Raw genomic sequence first — 23,173 nt, forward strand, 5'->3', positions numbered from 1 at the left:
GGAAATTCGCAGAATTACGAGTTCCGCACCCATAGCGGATATCCGTCGAAAGACAACACTCACATGATGGCAGACGACGGAGCATATACGGCAGACGACCCTACGCTGACCGTGGGGCCGAAAATTGTCTGTATCACTGAGCTCTGTGACCAACAACCAACAACTCGGCGACGACATCCACATTGCAGGTGGAGGCCGATCAGAGGACGTTAGATTTAGCACCACTACTATCCCTGTGTCCAAATGACGAACTGTTGGAAGCTCCTGTTTGGAATCTTGCAGGAGTGCGATTATCCATCGACAGACAACGTATATATGGTGGACGACAATAAATACACGACGAAAGATGACGCGGTAGACGACCCTACACTGACCGTGAGGCCAAAAATTGTATGTGCTATTAGTGAGCTCCGTGATCAACAACCGACGACGACGACATTGACTTCGAGCAAAAGTGATGGCGACGGGTTGGAGCCAGCGACAACTACGATCCAAGTAAAGTCAGCGGTGACTGAACAGCTTGATTCTTACGTGGCACCGGTTAGAATCCAGCTGTTAGATGCACTGGCTGATGTTAACGATTTTGTTCCGGACGAGGCAACCGAAAGCACGACCATAGTTCCTATAGTCGTGGACAAAAGTGATGGCGACGGGTTGGAGTCAGCGATGACTACGACCCAAGTAAAGTCAGCGGTGACTGAACAGCTTGATTCTTACGTGGCACCGGTTAGAATCCAGCTGTTAGATGCACTGGCTGATGTTAACGATTTTGTTCCGGACGAGGCAACCGAAAGCACGACCATAGTTCCTATAGCCGTGGCCAAAAGTGATGGCGATGGGTTGGAGCCAGCGACGACTGCGGTCCAAGCAAAGTCAGCAGCAGCAGAAAAACCCCGGCAAGGTCGTCGTAGATCGTTCTTATCGGCAGTGGGGAGGCGGCTCCTCAAGTTCGGGAGGACGTTATGCTGCTGTTGCTGTTGCAAATAGTGTGGTAGGTACACCGATACCGCCATATGGTGCGCTCGATTGCATCTGTGAGATGACAACGAGTTGAGAAGACAAGAGGGATGCAAAAAGAGATGTTGACTGGTGTCATCAATCCAAAATTTAAGTTTATAATTTATTAAAATTCATTTTGTTTAATTTTCGTTTTGTTGAAAAACTTTAATATTATAATGATTGTTAATTTGCTCATATTATCAAATAAACAATGAAGCATAACATATGTAAATATTAATTATACATGTAAATTTTTACTTCGAATACCGTCAAATTTTTTTCTGATTGTTATAAAAAATAAAAATGTGAGAAATAAAAAAAAATGTACATAATCATAAGTAATAACAATAAAACAAATAATATAATTTAATGTGTACATTCGTCTTGAACACTAATTACTTTATATTTTTATGATTATTATATTTATAAGTCGTATTTTATTGTTGAATAAGGCCTAACACGGGAGATACCGGACAAATAGAACCATGACAGAGGTATAGCTAAATTGCCTATCCATAACGCCGTGTAATCATAACAATAATATTGAAATACACGAAGAAAAAAAACTAACGGCATTACAGAAGAAGATAAAAGTACAACAATATTTTTAGACAATTTGATTTACAAAAAATTTTTTATCGTGGAAGCCCATGCAGTAAATAATATAACTAATTTTTTAAAAAAAAAAACGTCAAATTTACAAGTATACGAAAATGTAGATAATAATATTAAATATTCATATACCAATAATTATTAAGTTTACATAGGTACCCAAGATAAACAACTGTATAATTCATTCAATGTTTAAGGTTTACATTTTAACATTTTTTCTGCGGAATAATAAAATATTTTTTTAAATAAAATGTTTTAACTTGTTTTTATCTACCTATATAATTTTGTCGTAACCAATTTCCACAATTTTATCTAACTTTAAAATTAAATTTCATATTTTAGTTACTACCTCAATTATAATACTTTTTCAGTTTTCTATAATTTATAATCTACTGTTAGATGCCCAAAAAAATGCAAAATAAACTTTCTTATTCTTATTCAAATGTACATAAAACAAATTATGTATGCTATGTATGCTTTATGATGTTAATTTGCTTACAGGCTTCCGTGCTCACCTCCACATTTTTTTATGTTATTTAATTCCTATTGATCTTTTTATATAGATTTTTTAAACACTAACAAGCCAGTGCCATCTAAAATTTTTTTTGCCTTCTAAAATGCATTTGCCTGCTGGCGCCCACATCTTCTTTTCAATTTTTTTTTATGAATTTACCTTTAGGTAATGAAATTGTATACATTTTTTAAACATTGGCAACCTGGTGCTCTATAAAAAATCCTTCTTTAATGAACTAAATATTTTGAATAGTTTTTTCTGTTTAAGATACTGGACATTTTAGTTTGAAGTTTATGATGTGTATTCACACAATATAATTAATTTCAATTTTTTTTTGTTTTCTAAAATGCATTTGCCCGCAGCCGCCAACACCCTCTTTCAATTTTTTTTTTTGTTATGTAACTAGTTGAATTTTTCGTATATACTTTTTAAACATTGATAATAGTTGGTGCCCTCCGAATAATCCATCATTAATGAACTAAATATTTTGAATAGTTTTTTCTGTTTAAGATACTGGACATTTTAGTTTAAAGTTTGTAAGTGTATTCGCACAATATAATTAATTTCAATTTTTTTTTGTTTTCTAAAATGCGTTTGCCTGCGGGCGCCAACACCTCCCTTCATTTTTTTATTATGATTTTAACATTAGCCGAATTTTTTAAATATTAATCTGGTGCCATACGAATAATCCATCTTTAATGAACTAATTTTTTTTTTATTTTAAGATTCTGGGCATTTTAGTTTGTACTTTTTAATGTGTATTCCTACAGTAACATTTTTTCCACATTTTTTTGGTTTTCTAGAATGCATTTGCCTGCGGGCGCCAACACTCTCTTTATAGGTATATCGTATATCTTAAACCGTGCTCTAGACGCTCGTGTCCTATATTATTTTTATATTATCTATGGTGTAATACTATAATGTCATAACCTCAAAAAAAAGTCTGTAGGGCAGCGCTCAATAATTCTACAGCGGCGAAATTTTGAAATGAATTTGCCTCACTAAGCGGAATATTGATAATGTATAGTTGTCCGACCTTATCTACTAAGACCGTGATATCTTTAGCACAGAACAACATTTGTTCTGTGTCAACATTTGTTCTGTGTCTTTAGTCCGTGCTGATGATAACATTGAACAAGTGCACCATTGTTAAGTCCTATATCACGGTTATCTACACGTGTAGATAACCATGTTCTATATTATATTTACTCGTATAAAGTAGTGATATTAAACGGTGGCAAAGAAACTAAATTAAATTTCAAATTTATACTTGATAGTTTATAATTATATACCTAACTAATATATACTTATTACTTAATAGTAATTTATTATAATAATTGACATTTGTCAGTAGGTACTGTCATATTTGTGGACATTTATTTATATTTAGGTATTCATTTTTGATTTAAGAAAATGAGTAAATTTGAACAAATAAAGACAGTGTACGTGTCTTCAGCTGTAAACAGCTCACCAAATTGTTTAGATTGGGGTTTAAATGGATTAGTTATTTATGGTTCTTGTAACGCTATTCATTTGTATGATCCTCAAATAACGGTAAGTTAACTAAACAATAATCATAACTTTTGTTTCTTCGATATCATAGTATCACCTTTTGCATAAAAAGTTTTATGACCAAGTTACCTACAGGCTACAACCTACGTAACAAGTAATCTTTTAGTTTTATGCAAGCGGGCATCAATATTAATGTTGTTTAAATAAAAGTTGCTTATATTCTAATTGTGTAAGTACATATTATTTACATATTTTGGTTCACTTTAATTTCATTATTTGTTAATTGTTGTTTATGAAAGCGCAATATGCTTAGACCTTTAAACTTATGGACAGCACATCTGACATAGCCCTGTCTTTGGTTAATCCAGACCACATAACTGAGAGAGAAAAAACATGTTTTGGCACACTGTAACAGCCCAAAACCTCTTTTTTCTCTCTCTACAGTCTCGTGTGGTGATTTCTCTCTATGCGCTGTCCATTACTTTATAGGTCTATGGCAATAGGTAATCAATTTCATAAGCTGAATTATCAGAAAAAATTAAATAAGTAGTTTTTAATTTTACAGTAATATGATTTCAGAATGAAAGCGATGGACGAGTTGTTTCTTCATTTGTTGCGCATACAATGCGTGTTAATAGTGTTAAGTGGGTAAAAAATGTAGATAGTAGCTGCTGCCAACAAGACATTGTTTCTTGTTCAACTGATAATACAGCTATACTATGGGAAGATATTCTACCTACAGGATCCTATAAAGCCTATGAAAAACTAATTGGTAATTTTCATAATATTATGATAAGTATGCTAAACAGACAAATTATCTCCGTCGAATGGCATTCTGTGTTTAGAAAATATTAATATAAACCATTAGGTTGCTGGAAGCCTTTTATTATCCATAGACCATTTGGTCCTCGGCCCTCGGAGTATATTAACAATCGGGCTTTAATGCTCTGGTATTATAAATGAGTTTAATATTAGTTAATTATTTCTTGGTTACCTAACTTGAACCATACATAATGAACTAATTCTGAATTAATTTTCCAAATTTTATATTACTTTATTAATAATTAAATGTTAGTACAGAAATTGTCTTATATTGATTTAAAAAATTTGTGATTCTTGTAAACTAATTTTTTGGACAAGTATAAAATTAAGGGGACGAACCATTCTAGATGTCATTAGTATTGTAGCTTTAGAACATTAGTTTAAAAAGTTTGGAATAAACACTTGTATAGAGAAGAATTAATATGTTACTCATTGCTATAAGATAAGGAGATTATCCAATATAAATTATAACTTAATGGTTTCTGAGCCGGTTTTTAAATATTCCGCAAATTTATAAAATTTGAAAATTATATTTTAGTTACTACTTTATTTATAATACTTTTCCACTAATCTACTGCCCGATACAGCGATACCTATTTGAGGGGGTATAGTCAAGTCATACAGGAAAACTTTCACGCCACAATGAAGTATCAGGTTTTAAGTAATTTGTTTTTTTTATCTAAAAAATGAGAAATTTTTGCAGGTTGGATCAAAGTCCAAATTTTCATTTTACTTCCACTTTTCATTTTACTTACTAGTAAAATACATTTCAAAAATAACAAATATTGTGCATTATTCAATTGCATATTTTAGCTTCTAAAATTATAATTTTAAAAATCGGAGTTTGAGCCAACCTCTAAAATGTTCTCTTCTTTTAAATGAAAAATAAACTAACAAAATCTGACTATTCTACACATTATTGAATATTCTACTTCATCATTTTTTCCTGTAAAAGGTAGACACAAATATAATTGGTTTAGTAATGTAATTTTTTAAATGTAAACAATTTGTTTGTATTTAGGACATTCTGATGTTGTTACAATAAGTGATGCCATAAGACTTGCAAATCAGACACTTATTATTGTTACTGCAGCTGGTGATTGTACAGTTAAAGTTTGGATTAAACACAAAAATGAAAGTAAGTATTTTATCTATATTAGTACTAATTAAAATTTATTTTGATGTAATTGTAAATAATGTATAGTTAATATAAGAATTTTGAATATGAACTAGTGGATACTGTTAAAGTATGCCAAAAATTCCAAATTTCACTCTACAAGATGATTTTTTTTTTTTTGAAGAAAAACACTTATTTTTTTAAAAAATATTACTTATAACATATTCTTTTAGCTAATTTTAATTATTTTCAAAGAAAATACATTAATTTTGTAAAACTTATATTTTTATAGTTTTTATCGGATTCTAAGAATGTTTACTTTTTTGACTTAGCTTTAGTTTCATATTCAAAAGTAGTGTAAGCTCTGCTAAACGATGACGGCTCCCTGCTGATCCTGTGCGAGTATAATATGTATGATACATTGATGCCGGTGTTATTCAGATGACCTGTGCTGTGGGAGAAAGGTGCATCAAACGCTATCCATTGTGCGATAGTTACTGTTTCTAAAGTTGTAGTTGTTCGTGTTGTTTTGTACGTTGAACCAAATAAATGGTTGTCCAGTTGATTATCATATCATTATTGTACTTTCATTTGAAGTAGGGAAAAGTTAACAGAAGAATAATTTTATAAGAATTGCAGTATATAAAAATTGAATTTTGTACCAGTAGTTAATTAGTTGTAAGTTGTAAAGGTACTAAATAATCATAATACATAGACTTGGAAAAATTTGATTAGTCGAAATAACATAGAAGTACCGTTGTAAATATTGAAAGTTAAGTTGAGCTTTGTAGTAATCTGTTATTTTGCTGGCACTCCTATGCCACTTCACTCTGCACATCTAAATATTAAATATTAATAAAAAGTTAACTACTCATTATAAATTTAATTATTATTTATTGAACTTCTCAGAAAAATGTTCTGCTTCACAATATGAAATTAAAAATGTAATTTCATTCAAAACAGTAAGAAACTAAAAAAAAATTACTATCAAAATAGTTTAAAAAAATATAAGTTTTTTTCTTGTGATTTCTAATAAAATATTAATAAAAAAAATGAATACTTTTTGAAAAAAAATTAGTGTTTACCTTCAATAAAGAATTATTTTGTAAATAATTTAAAAATATGCCCAGTAGTGGATTTATCTTTTTTACGGCTATATGCACTAAATGTGCCGTCGCTATCTGAAGTTATGACAGCATTAACAAAATTAAATGAGAGATTGGACAGGCTTGAAAATAGCCTATAAAACCTATCTGGATTTATGGCATTCAACAGTCGAGTTGTGCCATTAAGTCTAACATCAATGTAATACAACGCTGTCAAAATATCGCCCTTCAGAGCATCACTGCAGCCTACCGGTTCAAAAGAAACAACGCGATTCACTGTTATATGATGCTGTCTATAATAGCATATGAAATCCAAAGGTTTGCTCGCAAACACAAGACGAAGCTAGATCACCATGTCAATCCATTGGTCATTCAATTATTAGATAACTCCAAGGACATCAGACGTCTTAAGCCTCTGAAACCATACAACTTAGTTTAAGATTTTAGATTAAGGCAGGAGTCACTTCATTGGAAGTGACTCCATCAACATATAAAATATATATATAACTGTTAAACATATTTATAAAGATCTTTAGGTTGTTAAAATAATAAAGCCCCAGAGCATTTAAAAAAATATGCACTAAAAATGTACACATGTAATAGGCAAACAAGTTATAATATATCCTCCAAAATAATCTAAATATTAAATATAATAGACAATAATACATTAATACCTAAATTAATTTGACATTTTGGACTATTTTTTTCTAGCTTTTAGTTATTTAGCCTATTTTGGATAAACTTCAATTGATGTCCACCAAACTTTAATGAAAACCTACAATGATAATTTTTATGAATTATGAACCATCATATTCATTAATATAACAAAATTAAAACCATTGTTTGAAATATAAATAAAACATTACAATTTACAACATTTTTTATAATATTGGCATACAAAACAGATGTTATTAAATATATGTTTATTTAACCATTCTTAACTTAACTATTTTAATTTTATAAGTTGATTGTTGACTTTTATGATATCTGTGATGATTAATTATTTATTTTCAGATACATCCCAATGTGTTCAAACTATTGATTTCGGCAGTGTATTATGTTTGTCTCTAAAAATGACATTGTTATCCAATACAAATTGTCTTCTATTGGCATGTGGTTTATCAAATAGCAAAATACAGTTGTATTTAAATGATTTTAGCAATGGTGATTCAGTATTTCTTCCTAGCCATTCTTTAATTGGTCATGAAGATTGGGTTCGTTCATTAGATTTTATATCTGAAGGTAAATACGGTGTATGATTATTAATTTACTAACTTAGTTAAAACAATTTTGAACATATAACCAGAGAATATGAACCCACTAAACTGTTAACATAATATTTTTTTTTTTAGATAATTTAAGGAATTTATATCTTGCTAGCGGATCCCAAGATTCTGTAATAAGATTGTGGAAATTTACAATTGAAAAAAGTTGTAACAATGGCATATCAAATAAAGAATTGGATGATACATTAAAATTAGAGAGTAAAACATTTAATGTGACTAAACAAGATGGTTCTGACTGCGTTTATATGATTCAATTAGAAACTGTTATATCAGGACATGATGGTTGGATTTATGGAGTGCATTGGAAACCTAATTATTTCACAGGTAAATTATTCAAAGAAAATTAATTGTAGTTGCTTTTAGCAGTGTTTCCCAACCTATGGAATGCAAAATGTTTTTTATCAGTCAAAAGCGTATTTTAAGATTAAAACATTAAACTGTACAGTTATGCCTACTATAATGTGACAGAATAATTAAAATGGGTCATCTGGAAGAGGAAGGGTCTTATGATGGCATTATGAAAAAGGTTGAGAAACATTGATTTTTACTATTTTATAGTATATTAAGTGTTTGGAAATCCTTGTTTTAAAATTAAAGTAGAAATTATGACACTAATATAAATGTATAACAAAAATCAATCAATTTACAAAACATTTCACTCAAACCCATGTTCTTAAATAAGACCCTGCTCAAACCTAAAATAATGTACAATGTGTCCTGTGAAGAAGTGACCAGTCGGCATCATATGATAGTATACATAAGTTTAGAAAAATATTAACATTTTATATTTTTATAAACTAAATTGAAATGTAGCACGGGCTAGTGAAAAATGGTACGCGGGCTGGATGCGGGGATCAAACTTTTTATTTTTTTTAGTTATGGCCAATTCAACTTTTTTAAACAAAACCATACCTATCAACATTTGCTGAAGTCTCTTCATAACAATGTTATTGTGCTATCAACTAACATACACAATTAAACCAGAAATTTGCAAATTGTTTTTATTAAATTAAAAAAGGTGGGTAAGTGGATGTCGCTCTGCTGTACAGTAGGTTACAAGTAGTTCACTATAATGGATAATGTTTAATTTGAATTCAATGATATAATATCATTGTATAAGAAAAACGATTCTGAGCGAAAACGGTCAGACAGCCTATGGTATTACTAATATATTTGATGATATTATTGTGAATAAAGTAATTTATATATAACCTATTTACATGGAACCTTGTTTTTGAATTTTCAATCCTTAGCTATAAAATTTGAACATTTTATAAATTTTTAACTACAATTAATTATTAAATTTTAAATTTGATACATTTTGTCAAAATTCGAACTTTAAATCCTTAGACAAAAAAAATTTGCCTATGTATTTTTAATATTTTTGAACTGCTATTGTAAAAATATATCAGGAGCCTGGCATTAAATTTTCACGCTTTTTTACCCAACAAATAAAATGTTATTATTATTGATTTATAGGGAAAAAAACAAAAAAAAAATTGAAAACTGGCAATGTCCATAAGCAGCTTAAAAAAAGTCAAAATATTTTTTAAATTTGATGGTGTATAGCAAATGAAAATATAAACATTCAGAAAAAATTGTATGTATCTACAGTTATTCGTTATTGAATAACAATAAAATAACAAAACCGCTACATGATTTGACTTTCTGATAGACATTTTTTTTTTGATAAAGGTAGATAATCTTATAAAGAATCTTGTATTACATTTTAAAATCTTAGATTTAAAAAGAAAAATTTTTATGAATACTTAACTCAAAATAATTTGGTAATTTTCGTGATTTTTCTATATTTTGTCAATTTTTAAACTTATAAAAAGCTTATAAAAAAAAAAAATGTTATTAAGGATTTTTAATTTTTTTCAGCTGCCTTTGAAACAATAACCTAGGAGCCTTGTATTAAATTTTCTAACTTTTTTACCCAACAAATAAAGTTTTATTGACATCCTTAAAAAAAAAAACTAATAAAATTGGAAACTGAAAATATTCCTAATTGGTTCAAAACAAATCAAAATATTTTGAAAAATTTCATGTGTTTACATTCATTTGTTTTAGAGTTACACCAAAAACCAAAACCAATTTTGCGTAAAAATTCCTGTTTTTCTTTAATTTTTATGTTGTTTTTGCTGGTGCTTTTGAAAACTTTTAATGCACCAACAATATTCACTTTCCTATCAAACAAGATACTGAAGTTTAAAATCCAATCATTATTTCAATTACTTATAGTGTACACAAACACACAAAAAAAAAAAAAAACACACATCATTGTGAAATCAATACATTCATCGTTCCACTCAGAATCTAAAAGTAAAAAAAGTTGTTAAAAATTAGCATTTTTGAAAGGAAATAACAATAACGCTTTATTTACAACAGTTTTATTTATATTTTATTATTCTGCAAAGTAATACATAAAATACCTTAAACATTTGTCTTTGTCAATCTTACCTCTTTGTGAGTACATACTTTATTTAAGCTCGTTGTCCAGTAATTATTTTCAATTATAAATATATAAATAAAAATAGTAAATATAAGGTAGGTTTGTTGGTTTGGCTTGAAAAATATTGAATTGCTCATAACTAAAAAAAAGAAAAAGTTTGATCCCCTCACATCCGGCCGCGTACCATTTTTCACTGTCCTGTGCTACATTTCAATTTAGTTTATAAAAATATAAAATGTTAATATTTTTCTGTATTTTATTTTAATATATTTATAAAATTATTAAAATCAATATAATGTATATCGTAAATCGCAGTTATAAATTTGTATCTAGTATTGAACTGTTAAATGTAAATAATATTATATTATTCATAGGGGAATAGTCAACATAAGGGTTTTTTTTCTTTCTATGTTTTCTGGCCCGCTATAGCTTTTTACACATTTAAAATTGGCCTTCTAGTAGCATTGAGTTGCTCATCCCTGACATAAGGTATACAATCTTTGACACCAGTCGTTTAATTCTTCACAGGACACATTGTATAATTAATGAAAAGAACATTTTAATTTTCATAATTTTTTGTGTGAAACCAGTCAAGCACTGGATACTTACATCACATTATACCTATTATATTCTAGATTATATTTCAGAGAAAAAAATGGAGTTACTTTCAGTTTCTATGGATAAAACATTGGCGGTTTGGGCATATGATGAAGACAGTGGTCTTTGGGTCGATACAATAAGGTTGGGCGAAGTTGGTGGTAATACATTAGGGTTTTATGGTGGGAAATTTTCTCCTGATGGTAATAGTATATTAGCTCAAGGTCACAATGGATCATTTCATTTATGGACAAAAGTATGCAATGAAAACAAATATTGAAACTAATTAGAAATCATCTATTTACATACATCTATTCTCCAGAATAAAAATGGTAGTTGGACTCCTGGAGTTACAATCGGCGGTCATTTTGGATCTGTTGAGGACATTGCTTGGGATCCAGAAGGCAAATATATCGTTTCTGTAAGTTCTGACCAGACTTCAAGAATTCATGCTCAATGGTTGAAATCAAACAAACCAGTTAACAATTTACATTCTTATGTAAGTTTTTACTTATTATCCAATCATTTATTTAATTGAAATTTACAAGTAAAGCTAATATAATCATATAATGTATGTTTATTAATAAAATTGTATGACAAGTGCAAAAATCAGATGAAGGATCAGACTAGTGGCTCAAATAAATAAATCTCAATATTTATTTAATTAGTATACAGGGTGATTTATAAAGCGTAAAACACTCATTATCTCAAAAAGTATTAATGTTTTTGAAAATATTTTTTTACATAGTTTCACATTGTTAAAAATACTATGTTTTTATTAAAAAATTATATTCTTAAATATTTTTTATCTATATAATTTTTTAAGTTTACTTTTTTGAATGACAGCATAGAGTTTTAAGTTCATATTCCAAAGCAGAATATTTTTCTAAGTATTTTGATTCATAAAAATCTAATTTAGGTCTTGCATGAATAATAGAACTAACTCGATTCTTACATCAAATAAAAAATGAGTCTTGAGTCTTGACAAAATAAATTCCCAACAATTTACTATTTGTTTTAGAATTGGCATGAAATGGCACGACCTCAAGTTCATGGATATAATATGTCTAGTGTTGCTATGTTGTCGAGTTTAAGTTTTGTATCTTCAGCTGAGGAAAAAGTTATTAGAGCATTTCAAGCACCCTACAATTTTTTAGAAAATATGAGTCAATTAGCTAAAATTAATTTTGACTCTGTTGGTAAATATATTTTTATTCTTAAAATTATTAATTTTATTAAAAACATTTTTATTTAATATTTATTCAGTTATTTCAGAGATTTTATTTATTTTGTTTAGTAAAATAATATTGTTTTATTAATTTTGTTAAGATATCACAAAATGTCCACTTGGTGCTTCTGTTCCATCACTTGGGTTATCAAATAAGGCAGTGTCTGAAGATGACTTTAAAAATAATACTAGTCAACCAAAAAAGAAAGATTATCCAGAACATTATTTTATTCCTTTGTCTTTAAATCGTAAGTTTTTTTATAAGTTTCTTAAATATATATATTTTTTCTACCTCCTAAGACTTACTATATAATTATGTACATAATTTAATATAGATTCTATACTCCGGCATTATCGTTTCGCGCATGTAGACTGACGATGGTGACCAATCGGATGCACAATTTCCCCCACTTATTTGTACCTCGACGGTATAGGTTGTATATATATATAAATTATTCTGTCCAGTGTTGCCGAACTTACCAAACATTAACAAACATTTGTTGTTGAGTGGAGATGTGCGGGATCTGAAACGTTTTGGTCGGGATATAGTATTGTTCTCTCGTAGACCGGAGTATAATTGATATTATTCTTGGTAGCTTAAAATACAAAGATTGAATATAATTTAAATTATTTAACGATGAACATTTATAATCAACAAAAAACATAAGTGTTATAATAATATTTTAAGGGGATTTGCTTTTGATATTCCTCAATTTTTTTTTTATGTATTTTGTATAATTACAATAATTGTATTGTTAAGTCCTATCTTTCCTTTACCAGCAATAATATTTATACAAATTTACCTAATTTTATATGATATTATTTTGTATTAGAACCTCCAACTGAAGAAGATTTAATTCAAAATACATTATGGCCAGAAATTCAAAAACTTTATGGTCATGTTTATGAAGTTTACTGTTTAGCATCTTCATCTAACCATAAATGGTTAGCCTCAGCAGCAAAAGCTACATCCTTAGAGCTGGCTTCTATTATAATATGGTAATTAAAATAAAATAAACTATGTAATAATATATTTATATGTAAAATTGAATTAGTTTAAAAACCAAGAATTCTCTAAAAACTCAGTCAAATTTTAAATTTTTGATTTTTAGGAATACAGAAAATTTTCAACAGATTCAAAAGTTAATATCACATAATTTAACTGTAACTCAATTGGCTTTTTCACCAGATAGTAAAAATCTTCTCTCTGTTTCACGTGATCGTACTTGGTCATTATTTGAATATGATATAAAAACAAACTCTTTTATTATCATAAGTAAATCAGATAAACACACTGGTATTCATACTCGAATAATATGGTGTTGTGCCTGGACTCATGATTCTATATACTTTGCTACTGGATCTAGAGATGGAAAATTAGTAATTTGGGGTCGAAATGATCAAAGTGTTGATAATAAAATTACTTACTGTGCCAAAACCAATCCTTTAATAGTATCAGATAAGAGTTTTACAGCTGTAGCATTTGCTCCAACACTAATTAGTGAATGTAATAAAACCTACTTATTGGCTGTTGGTGCTGATTGTGGAAATATTGGTTTATTTAAATGGAGTTATGAAGATAAATCTGTTACACCTTGGTTTAAAATTGCTGATTTGATCAATGAGTATCCTTTTACCTAAGCTGAATACCAATGATTTAATAATACACATTTTGTATATTACTTGATCATTAAATTTGTCGCTCTAAATGTATATTGTTTCCTTAAATAACTTACTATTTTAGATTTGGACATCATTTAACAGTAAAGAAAATTAAGTTTCAACCATTACTGTGTAAAACTGACTCAAGATACAGAAAAGGTGTTCTACAAATGGCATCTTGTGGTGCAGACATGATGGTTAGAATTTACGACATATTTTTATAAGATTTCTCTTAGTTGTATTATTTTGTAAATTAAATTAAATTAATTTAATCATTTGTTAATAAATATACGATTTTCTCAAATCCTCAAATATCAATATACTAAATAATTTCAACAGAATTACAGTGACCCACTTGTATCTTAATTTGTACTTAATTTAAATTACTACCTACCTGGAAACCTACTTATTTACAAACTACAAATATTATATTATGTTGTGTTTCAATACATATTCCTTTACAAATTTAAATTTTAAATACCTTATCCACATCTAAGTAGTATGAAACTTATACACTAATTATTAATTTATTTATTTTAATGGAAGGTAAATTAAGACTTCTATCAGAGGATATATTTTTAATACACAACAAAAAATCTTAATTTCAGGTGATACTTTCACAATATGCCGATATGCGTGTGTGCGTAAAACAAAAAATATTAAGATGAAAAACCGTATAAAAGCAACATCACAACATCCATTAGAAAAATAAGTTAATACCTATACATATGATAATATACGTTTAATCATTAATAGGTTAGGTTAGGGGGTACCCTTGAGAATTAATGGGGAATCTGTTTCCCTCAATACAAACCACATTTAATGCACCCAAAATATATAAATTGTTTAATTAATTAATTAGGTATTGAACCCCATATGGCCATATCGACAATGATGACCCAAATCACCCTGCAGGCTACACAGGAGTCATTGTCACTCGTATGAGTATGCGACTTGCATAGGCCTATTAAGTATTATACTAGTATTTTATCTAAATATTTATATAATCTTTGGCCGTTAAGACTATAGTTTATTAATTATAGTTCATAATATTAACATATTGTACCTATACAGTACTAGTGTACTACCTACTATTATCATGGACGTAAATAGGTTTCTCCAATAAATAGAGCTTGAGCCTTAAAGGTTTCAAGAACAAAAATAGTGGGAGGCTTGTCTTCCATCCACTATACATATTATACAAAATTGTATCCATGATACATTATTCATAACTTGGTACCTATCACAAATTAAATGTATCTACATTTATTTATTGAATTATAGTATAAATGTATACAATTTTATACAAACATAAAGTCATAAAATATATCTGTGGCTTGGTGCAAGAAGGGCCTATGTTACATTTTGACAAAATTGAGATTATTTGACCAATGTCATTAAATGTTACTTTTGTTAAAAAGGCCAATGTCTCTTATGCTGTACGACAAAATTAGATTTGACATTGGCCTTTTTGACAATAATCGATTTATTATGGGCCCATGTCGACATAGACCACATATTATCTATAGCCTCGACATTAGCCATTTCGAAATCTGCAAATAATGCTTCCATTTTGAACTTCAGTATCTTGTTCGATGGGAAAGTGAATCTAATGGCGCATTGAGGAGGTTAAAATTTAAAATTCATAGCAGTTTTCAAAAGCGCTGGAAAGATCAGGAAAAAAAAAGGTGGACAAGTGGGTACCAATCTGCTGTACAGCAGTGGCGGATCCAGGGGCTTCGCCCCCCCCCCCCCCCCCCCCAGACCTCTTCAACAGACAACAGACTCCTCTTTTTACTTATAGAAATATTTTAGATGGGTAATGTATTTATGACTTAGAAGTAATTTTTTTAGGAGGCCTCCCCAAAATTTAACTCTGGATCCGCCACTGCTGTACAGTAGTTGTCGAGTATGACATTGTAATGGATGTGTTATATTTGAATTCAATGATAAATCATTTGATACAAAAAACGATTCTGAGCGGAGACGGTGCGTTAGCCTAGGCCTAGCTCAGTGGCGCCGAACACATATGTTTACTGGTAAATACCCCATAACTTTTTTAGATGATGTGTGGGTAGGTGGGTCATTGCTTAGTGCTTTAAGGTCTTGTTGAATTCGATAAATTACTACTAAATATACAATATTGTAACAATTATATATTCAAACGCTTATAAAAATATATTGTTACTTAACGCTAAACTTAATTGTTTTGTTATAAGTAGAAAATGTTGTTGGGAATCTTTTATTAAAATTTCTTATTAACAATGAAAAGAAAAACTTTTATGAATTTCTAACTGAAAGATAGTTATACAATTTGAAAAAATTATCATGGTTTTAAATAGCTCAAAAAGCGTCGAAATAGTTTTTGAACATTTCACAGTGTATGGAAAATGCTGATATAAATGTATGGTAAACATTTAATCAGTCTACGGTTATTGGTTTTAAAAAATATAACAGAATAAAATAAATCAATCAATTATAAGTACAAAAGCACATAAAAAAAATAAAGTTCCGTTGAAGTACACTTTCTTTTTGTTTGTTATAGGAAGGAAAACTTATGCAAAATCTTCTATTAAAATTTTTAATCTTAGGCATAAAAAGAAAAACTTTTATGAATTTATAACTAAATAAGAATTTACAACATTTAAAAAATTTCTCATGGCTATTAATAGCTGAAAAAGTTTCAAAATTGTTTGAAAATATTACCATGTATGAATAATGGTCATTTAAACATTTAGTTTAAATTTCAAGTATCTAGGTTCATTCGTTTTTAAGTTACAAGTTTACAAAAAATTATCAAAGATTTACCTATGAAAATCCAATATCGTAAAAATTTAAGTTCAAACACTCATAAAAAATTAACGTTGCTTTTCAGTAAACTTTTTTTTTTGGTAGGTAAATCTGGGAGGAGTCTTCTTTTAACATTTAGTATTATTATGATATAAATTTCAAGTGTTTACGGTTTTCGTTTTTGAATTACAACAAAATAAGAATATCGTTACATGAGAAATCGAGTAAAACAACTTCAAACACTCATAAAAATTTAAATTGACTTTCTTGTAGAAAATTTTTCTAGGTAAAGTTAGACAAACTTATGAGGAATCTTGTATTAAATTTGAAAATCTTAGATTTAAAAAGAAACATTTTTATGAATTTCTAATTCAAACAATTTGCATGTTTTCGTGATTTTTACGGATTTTGTCAAAATTTGAACTTTAAATGTTTATAAAAAAAAATTTGTAACCATGTATTTTTCATCTTTCATTGTAACAATATATTAGAAGTCTTGTATTAAAGTTACAAGCTTTTTGACCCAATGAATAAAATCACATCTATAAAAAAAAAACCTAAAAAATTGGAAACTGAAAATGTTCATAAACAGCTCAAAAGAATTGAATATTTTATAGTACATTTTATGTATCTACGGTCATTTGTTTTTTAGTTACGCCAAAAACGGTTTAAAAATTCCCGTTTTTCTTGTTTTTCACGGCACTTTTTAAAACCACTGCAGGTATTTTTAAAAAAGTTTTATATCAATTAAATAATATTACCTATGTTATTATGTAACGTATTAAATACACGATTGCTCGAACAATTCTTCAGTTATTTTAAATGTAATTTTAATAATAATTTTAAAAAAAAATCTTAAATAAAAATAAACTTTATTTGAGGATTCCCCATCGTTATCACTATATTTATTACGAATAACAATATACTTAACAGTAACTATAACGGACAGACATATATGTATCTACAGTTAATTACTAACTACAGATATATAAAGATATGACTAAATAAATTTAATACAACATAAAAATCTACCTAATCATAAACATTAAACATAAACTGTCATACGACATACAGTATAATATTACATTTTGATATCTGAGTAACAGACATTCAGACATTAATTATTGTTATGGTACCTACTACCTATTCTTGCTCTGTTTAAACTGTTTTAGAACAATCATTATTGATTTCGTATTTGACTATTTTATGTATATATTTATTAAATTAATATTGTTACAATAATATTTGGTTTTTATATGAGCAATACTAATTATAGCTGAACCATGAATGATTATTCTATTGAACCAGTAGTTGATTCAGAATTGTACGAAGTTGAAGAAATTAGACACTTGTATGACCTTTTTGATGTAAGTTTTAATGACAATTTATTGTATATTAACGATGTAATTTTTATGAATTGTAATTTTAAATAATTTCAGGTTATAAGTGTTCATAAAGTACAAAATCCATTGCTTTGGGGCTTATACACATTAAGAAAAAATGAAATGGAAATAAATACAAAAAATATAAAGGTAAATGAATGGCTTTTATATCACGTTACTGCCACTAAAAATGTTCAATCAATTGCTGAGAATAATTTAGACTGGCGTTTCACAAATCGTTGTCGATATGGAAAAGGTGTATGTTTTTCATATTGCCCTTTGTATGCCAACCGATATGCATCATGTGCTCAGGGTAGATAATTAACACATTTATTTAATATAATCAAATTGAATGTTGTACTTTCATTAAAAAAATATTTAATAATATTAAATCAGGATCAACTTCTGCAGTAGATTACGATGAAAATCTAATGCATATACTTATTAATATGGGTTTTCCAAGAGAAGCTATCAAACGAGCATTATTTTATACTTATAACCAAGGCCTACAATGTGCGACGAAATGGCTTATGGACCATATTACAGATAATAATTTTGCTGAACCTTTTGTTCCATCCAGACATGACTTCAATAGTGGTGGGTAAATTATTTTTTATGTTGTTTTTTTTAAGTAAAATCTATTATTTAAATATTTCAATCATTCTTGTTTTCGTCCTAATTTAAAATAATATTTTTTTTAGAAATTTCAATTGAGCGAGCATTTATAATTTGTCGAGTCTTAGTTCAAAGAACCAAAGATGTTAATGTCAATTATAATTTGAATGTTATACCTAATGTTTTTGATACTGCTAAATCATTAAATGGTATGGTTTATGTAAAATTCAATGATTACGAATTTTATCCACAGTACATTGTGTATTACAGAGAACATACAACAGAACATAATTTAACTCAATACGCTGATCCATATTCATGTAATTTCAATTATAACTATTGTGCTGATCAATGATAATAGTATATCATAAATTGGTTAATTTTGGATTTTTTAATTTAAATTATCGTAATCTATTTAATGTTAACTGTATTTTGACTTATGCATATTAATAGCAGCAACATTATTATTACAGATTAATCGATCAAACATTATATAACTAATATATCAAAGTATTTTTAGTGTCATGGTATATTTATTAACTTATATTTTATACTGAATAATACAATGTTAGTTGTTAAGCGAACGTATGATTAAAATTAAAATAATAATAACAAAATAAAAGTAATATATTTTAAAAAACCTTATAAACAAAATATGTATTTATATTTTGAATAATTGAAATTTCCAGTTTTATTAGTAGAAAATGTTAAAATTAAGAGATTGTATTTTGCGAATGAGTGATGAGTTAAGACGACGAGTCAGATGGTTCTCCGATATTAAATATGTATCAAGAATAAATTTCACATTTAATCCAGTATGAATAGAGTACAATGGAAGGACATAGGTTAGGTGAAAGATGGAAAGGAATTAAATAGTTTTGTTATATTATTATATGCCTAAGAAGAACATAATCAAATAACTACAAAGGTAAATATAAGAACTGAAGTACATCAAAATATTTTATTTAGATTAAATGAAAAACAAATTTCAGAGAAAAATTATACAAATTGCTAAACAGTCAAGAACAATTTATCAATTCATCATTGATAATATTTAACCTTTTTAAAGATAATAAATGATAAAATAAAATAAGTTATAATAGAATATAGACTAGATTTTTTAATAATAAAATTTAGTGGCACATATGCCACATTCATCATAATATGTCAATATATTTTATGAGTAAAGTAAATATAAAATAAATAAAATCAGTCTTTTTTACCAAATATAATGTTTGAACATAATTTACAAAATTATTAAAAGAATGATGGTTATTAAAATAATACCAACTAAAATTCCAATTGCCATCCATTGTCTTTTATCTGAAATATAAATTACATTGTTAATATTATTTATAATGAGAATAACAGAGAGAACTGATGTAATTGTCTAACAATAAAATAACATTTGTTCTAATATTTTTTTTAAATTAAGTTATTATGATGGTTAATATGGAAAAATAATTAATACATTAATAAGAACAAGTTTTTACGAGATTGTTAATTCAATTGGTCAGTTATTTTCATTACACTTTATACTAATTGACCTGCACATTTATTTTGCACAGAAGTTAAGTATAATATTAATCGGTCAACGTATCCAAAGTAAATATTACATATTTTTATTTATGCATATTATAAAAACAGAATAGTTAATAATTTTAATTTTATAGAAACTATTTCATAAATTATAATATAGGTATTTTATGTCATCCTTAATATTATACATTAATAAACAAATTTTTTTAAGATACAATGATTTGTTCATGTATGTATAATATTAAGGACATTGCTGTTCTAAATCATAATTATTTTACCCAACTTAAATCTAAGGCTACTGTCATTGTTCCCACAATGAGAACAGTTTTTGGACAGCAACGTCCTAAATTCAAGTTTATACAATTTTCTTGTGCTCATGATTTAAATATAAGAAATTTTTAAAAATGTTAGTTTAATCCAAGTTGTTTTAATTAAGTTAATCTGTTATCTAATTCTATTATAGTTAAATGTTGTATTTAACTTTTTATTGTCTATGGAACTCTCACCTCTAGCACAGCCATTGGCTTTTGAGGTGATCCATACTTAGCTTATGCTAATATCATTAATAATATTAAATGAATAATAATAATATAATATTAATATTAATATTATTATTAAATTGTTATGTCTATTTGATGGAATAATAAACTTATTATTATTATAAATAACAATGAAATAAGATATTAATAAATATTAATCTCAATACCATATATTAAATTTCTTAAAAATGAACATGGGCACTAAAAACCGATACCAAAATTATAATTTATATGCAATAATATGTATTATAGGTACTAATATAATAGTTATTTAAGTGATAAAAATACTAAAATTCGTCTTTTATACATGTTCATATTTCCTTATCTTAATAGTTTTCCTATATTAATATATAATAAATTGGAAAATAATAATGAACTTTTTTTTTATTATTATTTTAAGAAGAAAATATATAATCTATATCTATGACTTGAGTATATGTGTGATAATAAGAGGGAAACAAATAAAACATGATTTAAATAATTTGGGGGAAGAAGCCACCCATTGATGACACTTTAGACTTTGTTTAAATCTTGTGATTTAATTATATTAGTTTTTTTATATTTAAAGTAACAATAATTAACTTAAAAATACATTTTGCAATGTGACATTCTCACAGCGAGTGTGATACACTGATACAACCCCTCTCCGTATTTGAAATGTTTATTATGCATTTCAATTTTAAATTATAATACTAAATATCAAAGAAAATTTTGTTAAATAATATAATATGATGTCACTAAAATTACCATCAGACAATTGTAGAACTTGTGCCACCTTTTTTGATACCATGTCTAATCTTGATTCTGTTTTGTCTAATTCAGAGCTTAAATTTTCAAGCATTCTAAAAAAAAAAATAAACAATCTAATAAATAATATAATTAACTAAAGGTATTTTTTTTCTGTCAATACGACAATACATTATGAACATGTAATTCAATATTAAATTATTTAAACAATAGTTTATAATCATGGTAAAAAATGAAAAGTTGATCCATTTAATTGAAATTTATAACTTAAAATCTACTTACACATTTTGATGATCTAATTCAACACTTATATCTTCTGAAACATTTTTCAATGTTTTTACTGAATTAGATATAAGGTCAAGTTGATTGTGTTGATTATTCATCTTATGAGAATGTGAACTAAGCATATCAGCTACAAATGTTGATGTGCCTGGGCGGGATGTAAATAACACATCATCTGGATCTTCAGTATCTCTTTCTAGTAAAGGCTAATATAATAAAAAATTAGTTCCAAATTATATAGCCAAAAGTAGTAATATAAAATATAATGGCTTATTTTAATTTTGATATAGGTACCATATACACCAATTTTACTTGTATAATTTAAGTAAATGACTTACATTTTCAAAAATAATTTAATTAACTATTACTTATACGCCATACATACGACTACTTATACTTGTAAGGTGATTGTAATACTTGAAGATTTCTAAATAAATGAATTATACTCTTGAATAGTAGAAGTAAACTAAAGAGGTAATAATGTTGCTGAGCGAATTCAATATAATTAAAGTAATCTACCGACTGATCAATGTAAACAAATAAATTTATTTAATTTTAACTCCATTAAGTGATGAGAATTTGAATAAGTTGTTTTTATTTCATATGTATTTATCAACCTTTACTGTTCAACCAATCATCTTTAAAACATACTATGTTTTTATGAATTTAATCTTACCTCACTGTCTTGAGTTCCTGAGTTTAATTCCCAGGAATAACCATTTTTTCCTCTAGGCATCATATTTTCTTTTGGTATTGGAATCACTTACTAATTAAAATTTTCAACAAAATTAATATGAACTATTAATTAGTATAATATGTGAAGTAGGTATACAAGTGAATTGTAAAATTGTAATAATTTCGGGATATTAATCAATTGTGAACTACTAACTATAATAAAAATAATAATGACATCAATAGTTAATAGCTGACATAATGAATAAAGGTAATGGTTTTGAAAACCATAATATATAGGTAAATGATAAATTATGAAAAAGAATTAAGAAAGTAAGAACAGGTGGTCAATATATCTACAGAATAGCCATCAATCATCGTTCATCGCATCGGTCTGTAATCTGTATGATAAAAATCTATTATCTGTAAAAATAAAATATATAACTATAACATAACATTGTAATAAATCGTAATAATATGACGACAGAATAGAAATATTGAATCTTGAATCTAACATTATATTGAAATTGAATATTGTGATGCCCAGATGGCGTGATATCATTGAACAATAAAGAAATGGACTGCTATAATAGTAGAAAGAGAGGTACTGAATTATTCAGTCTGAATCCAACATTGTTAGAAGAAGATAAAGCATAAAAGATTCTATTTACCTTATAGCCTATTGATGATAACGTAT

The 23,173-nt window shown here is 27.5% G+C and overlaps 4 protein-coding genes across 10 annotated transcripts; 3 read left to right on the plus strand and 1 right to left on the minus strand.

The window, feature by feature from the left end:
* Positions 1-243: 243 nt before the first annotated feature.
* LOC132950683 (uncharacterized) lies at positions 244-1,656 on the plus strand. The gene has a single exon (XM_061022214.1). It carries the CDS (start codon positions 244-246, stop codon positions 985-987), a length of 744 nt encoding a protein of 247 aa, XP_060878197.1. The 3' UTR covers positions 988-1,656.
* Positions 1,657-3,204: 1,548 nt separating this feature from the next.
* On the plus strand, positions 3,205-14,593 carry LOC132951215 (elongator complex protein 2). 4 transcript variants are annotated; one of them, XM_061022986.1, is made up of 13 exons: positions 3,205-3,679; positions 4,217-4,409; positions 5,481-5,597; positions 7,697-7,924; positions 8,035-8,292; positions 11,059-11,276; positions 11,343-11,519; positions 12,042-12,219; positions 12,350-12,496; positions 13,082-13,247; positions 13,361-13,873; positions 13,993-14,107; positions 14,519-14,593. In XM_061022986.1, the coding sequence occupies exons 1-13, from the start codon at positions 3,539-3,541 to the stop codon at positions 14,576-14,578; spliced, it is 2,511 nt and encodes an 836-aa protein (XP_060878969.1). In that variant the 5' UTR covers positions 3,205-3,538; the 3' UTR covers positions 14,579-14,593. The 4 variants fall into 4 exon arrangements, with proteins under 4 accessions (XP_060878969.1, XP_060878970.1, XP_060878972.1 ...); XM_061022987.1 differs by having other exon boundaries at positions 3,207-3,679; positions 11,071-11,276; XM_061022990.1 differs by having other exon boundaries at positions 3,549-3,866.
* Positions 14,585-19,303, plus strand: LOC132951221 (uncharacterized). 2 transcript variants are annotated; one of them, XM_061022999.1, is made up of 5 exons: positions 14,585-14,622; positions 17,977-18,067; positions 18,140-18,395; positions 18,479-18,679; positions 18,784-19,303. In XM_061022999.1, the coding sequence occupies exons 2-5, from the start codon at positions 17,984-17,986 to the stop codon at positions 19,050-19,052; spliced, it is 810 nt and encodes a 269-aa protein (XP_060878982.1). In that variant the 5' UTR covers positions 14,585-14,622; positions 17,977-17,983; the 3' UTR covers positions 19,053-19,303. The 2 variants fall into 2 exon arrangements, with proteins under 2 accessions (XP_060878982.1, XP_060878981.1); XM_061022998.1 differs by lacking the exon at positions 14,585-14,622 and adding an exon at positions 17,548-17,908.
* Positions 19,304-19,644: 341 nt separating this feature from the next.
* LOC132951222 (syntaxin-10) lies at positions 19,645-23,113 on the minus strand. 3 transcript variants are annotated; one of them, XM_061023001.1, is made up of 5 exons: positions 22,694-23,113; positions 22,481-22,570; positions 21,805-22,010; positions 21,523-21,617; positions 19,645-20,020 (listed from the first exon to the last, which is right to left on the minus strand). In XM_061023001.1, the coding sequence occupies exons 2-5, from the start codon at positions 22,541-22,543 to the stop codon at positions 19,944-19,946; spliced, it is 441 nt and encodes a 146-aa protein (XP_060878984.1). In that variant the 5' UTR covers positions 22,544-22,570; positions 22,694-23,113; the 3' UTR covers positions 19,645-19,943. The 3 variants fall into 3 exon arrangements, with proteins under 3 accessions (XP_060878984.1, XP_060878983.1, XP_060878985.1); XM_061023000.1 differs by having other exon boundaries at positions 22,481-23,111; XM_061023002.1 differs by lacking the exon at positions 19,645-20,020 and adding an exon at positions 21,028-21,080 and having other exon boundaries at positions 22,481-23,113.
* Positions 23,114-23,173: the final 60 nt, after the last annotated feature.

Source organism: Metopolophium dirhodum, chromosome 8, assembly GCF_019925205.1.
Source record: "Metopolophium dirhodum isolate CAU chromosome 8, ASM1992520v1, whole genome shotgun sequence".
Lineage (NCBI taxonomy): Eukaryota > Metazoa > Arthropoda > Insecta > Hemiptera > Aphididae > Metopolophium > Metopolophium dirhodum.

Coding starts and splice junctions, on each gene's coding strand:
- LOC132950683 (XM_061022214.1), top strand. CDS start 244: ATGACGAACTGTTGGAAGCTCCTGTTTGGAATCTTGCAGGAGTGCGAT.
- LOC132951221 (XM_061022999.1), top strand. CDS start 17,984: ATGAATGATTATTCTATTGAACCAGTAGTTGATTCAGAATTGTACGAA. Junction 18,068..18,139: donor ACTTGTATGACCTTTTTGAT/GTAAGTTTTAAT, acceptor AAATAATTTCAG/GTTATAAGTGTTCATAAAGT. Junction 18,396..18,478: donor ATATGCATCATGTGCTCAGG/GTAGATAATTAA, acceptor ATATTAAATCAG/GATCAACTTCTGCAGTAGAT.
- LOC132951215 (XM_061022986.1), top strand. CDS start 3,539: ATGAGTAAATTTGAACAAATAAAGACAGTGTACGTGTCTTCAGCTGTA. Junction 12,220..12,349: donor AATTAATTTTGACTCTGTTG/GTAAATATATTT, acceptor AATTTTGTTAAG/ATATCACAAAATGTCCACTT. Junction 14,108..14,518: donor CTTGTGGTGCAGACATGATG/GTTAGAATTTAC, acceptor TCTTAATTTCAG/GTGATACTTTCACAATATGC.
- LOC132951222 (XM_061023001.1), bottom strand. CDS start 22,543: ATGATGCCTAGAGGAAAAAATGGTTATTCCTGGGAATTAAACTCAGGA. Junction 22,011..22,480: donor CAGGAACTCAAGACAGTGAG/GTAAGATTAAAT, acceptor TTATTATATTAG/CCTTTACTAGAAAGAGATAC. Junction 21,618..21,804: donor GAATTAGATCATCAAAATGT/GTAAGTAGATTT, acceptor TTTTTTTTTTAG/AATGCTTGAAAATTTAAGCT.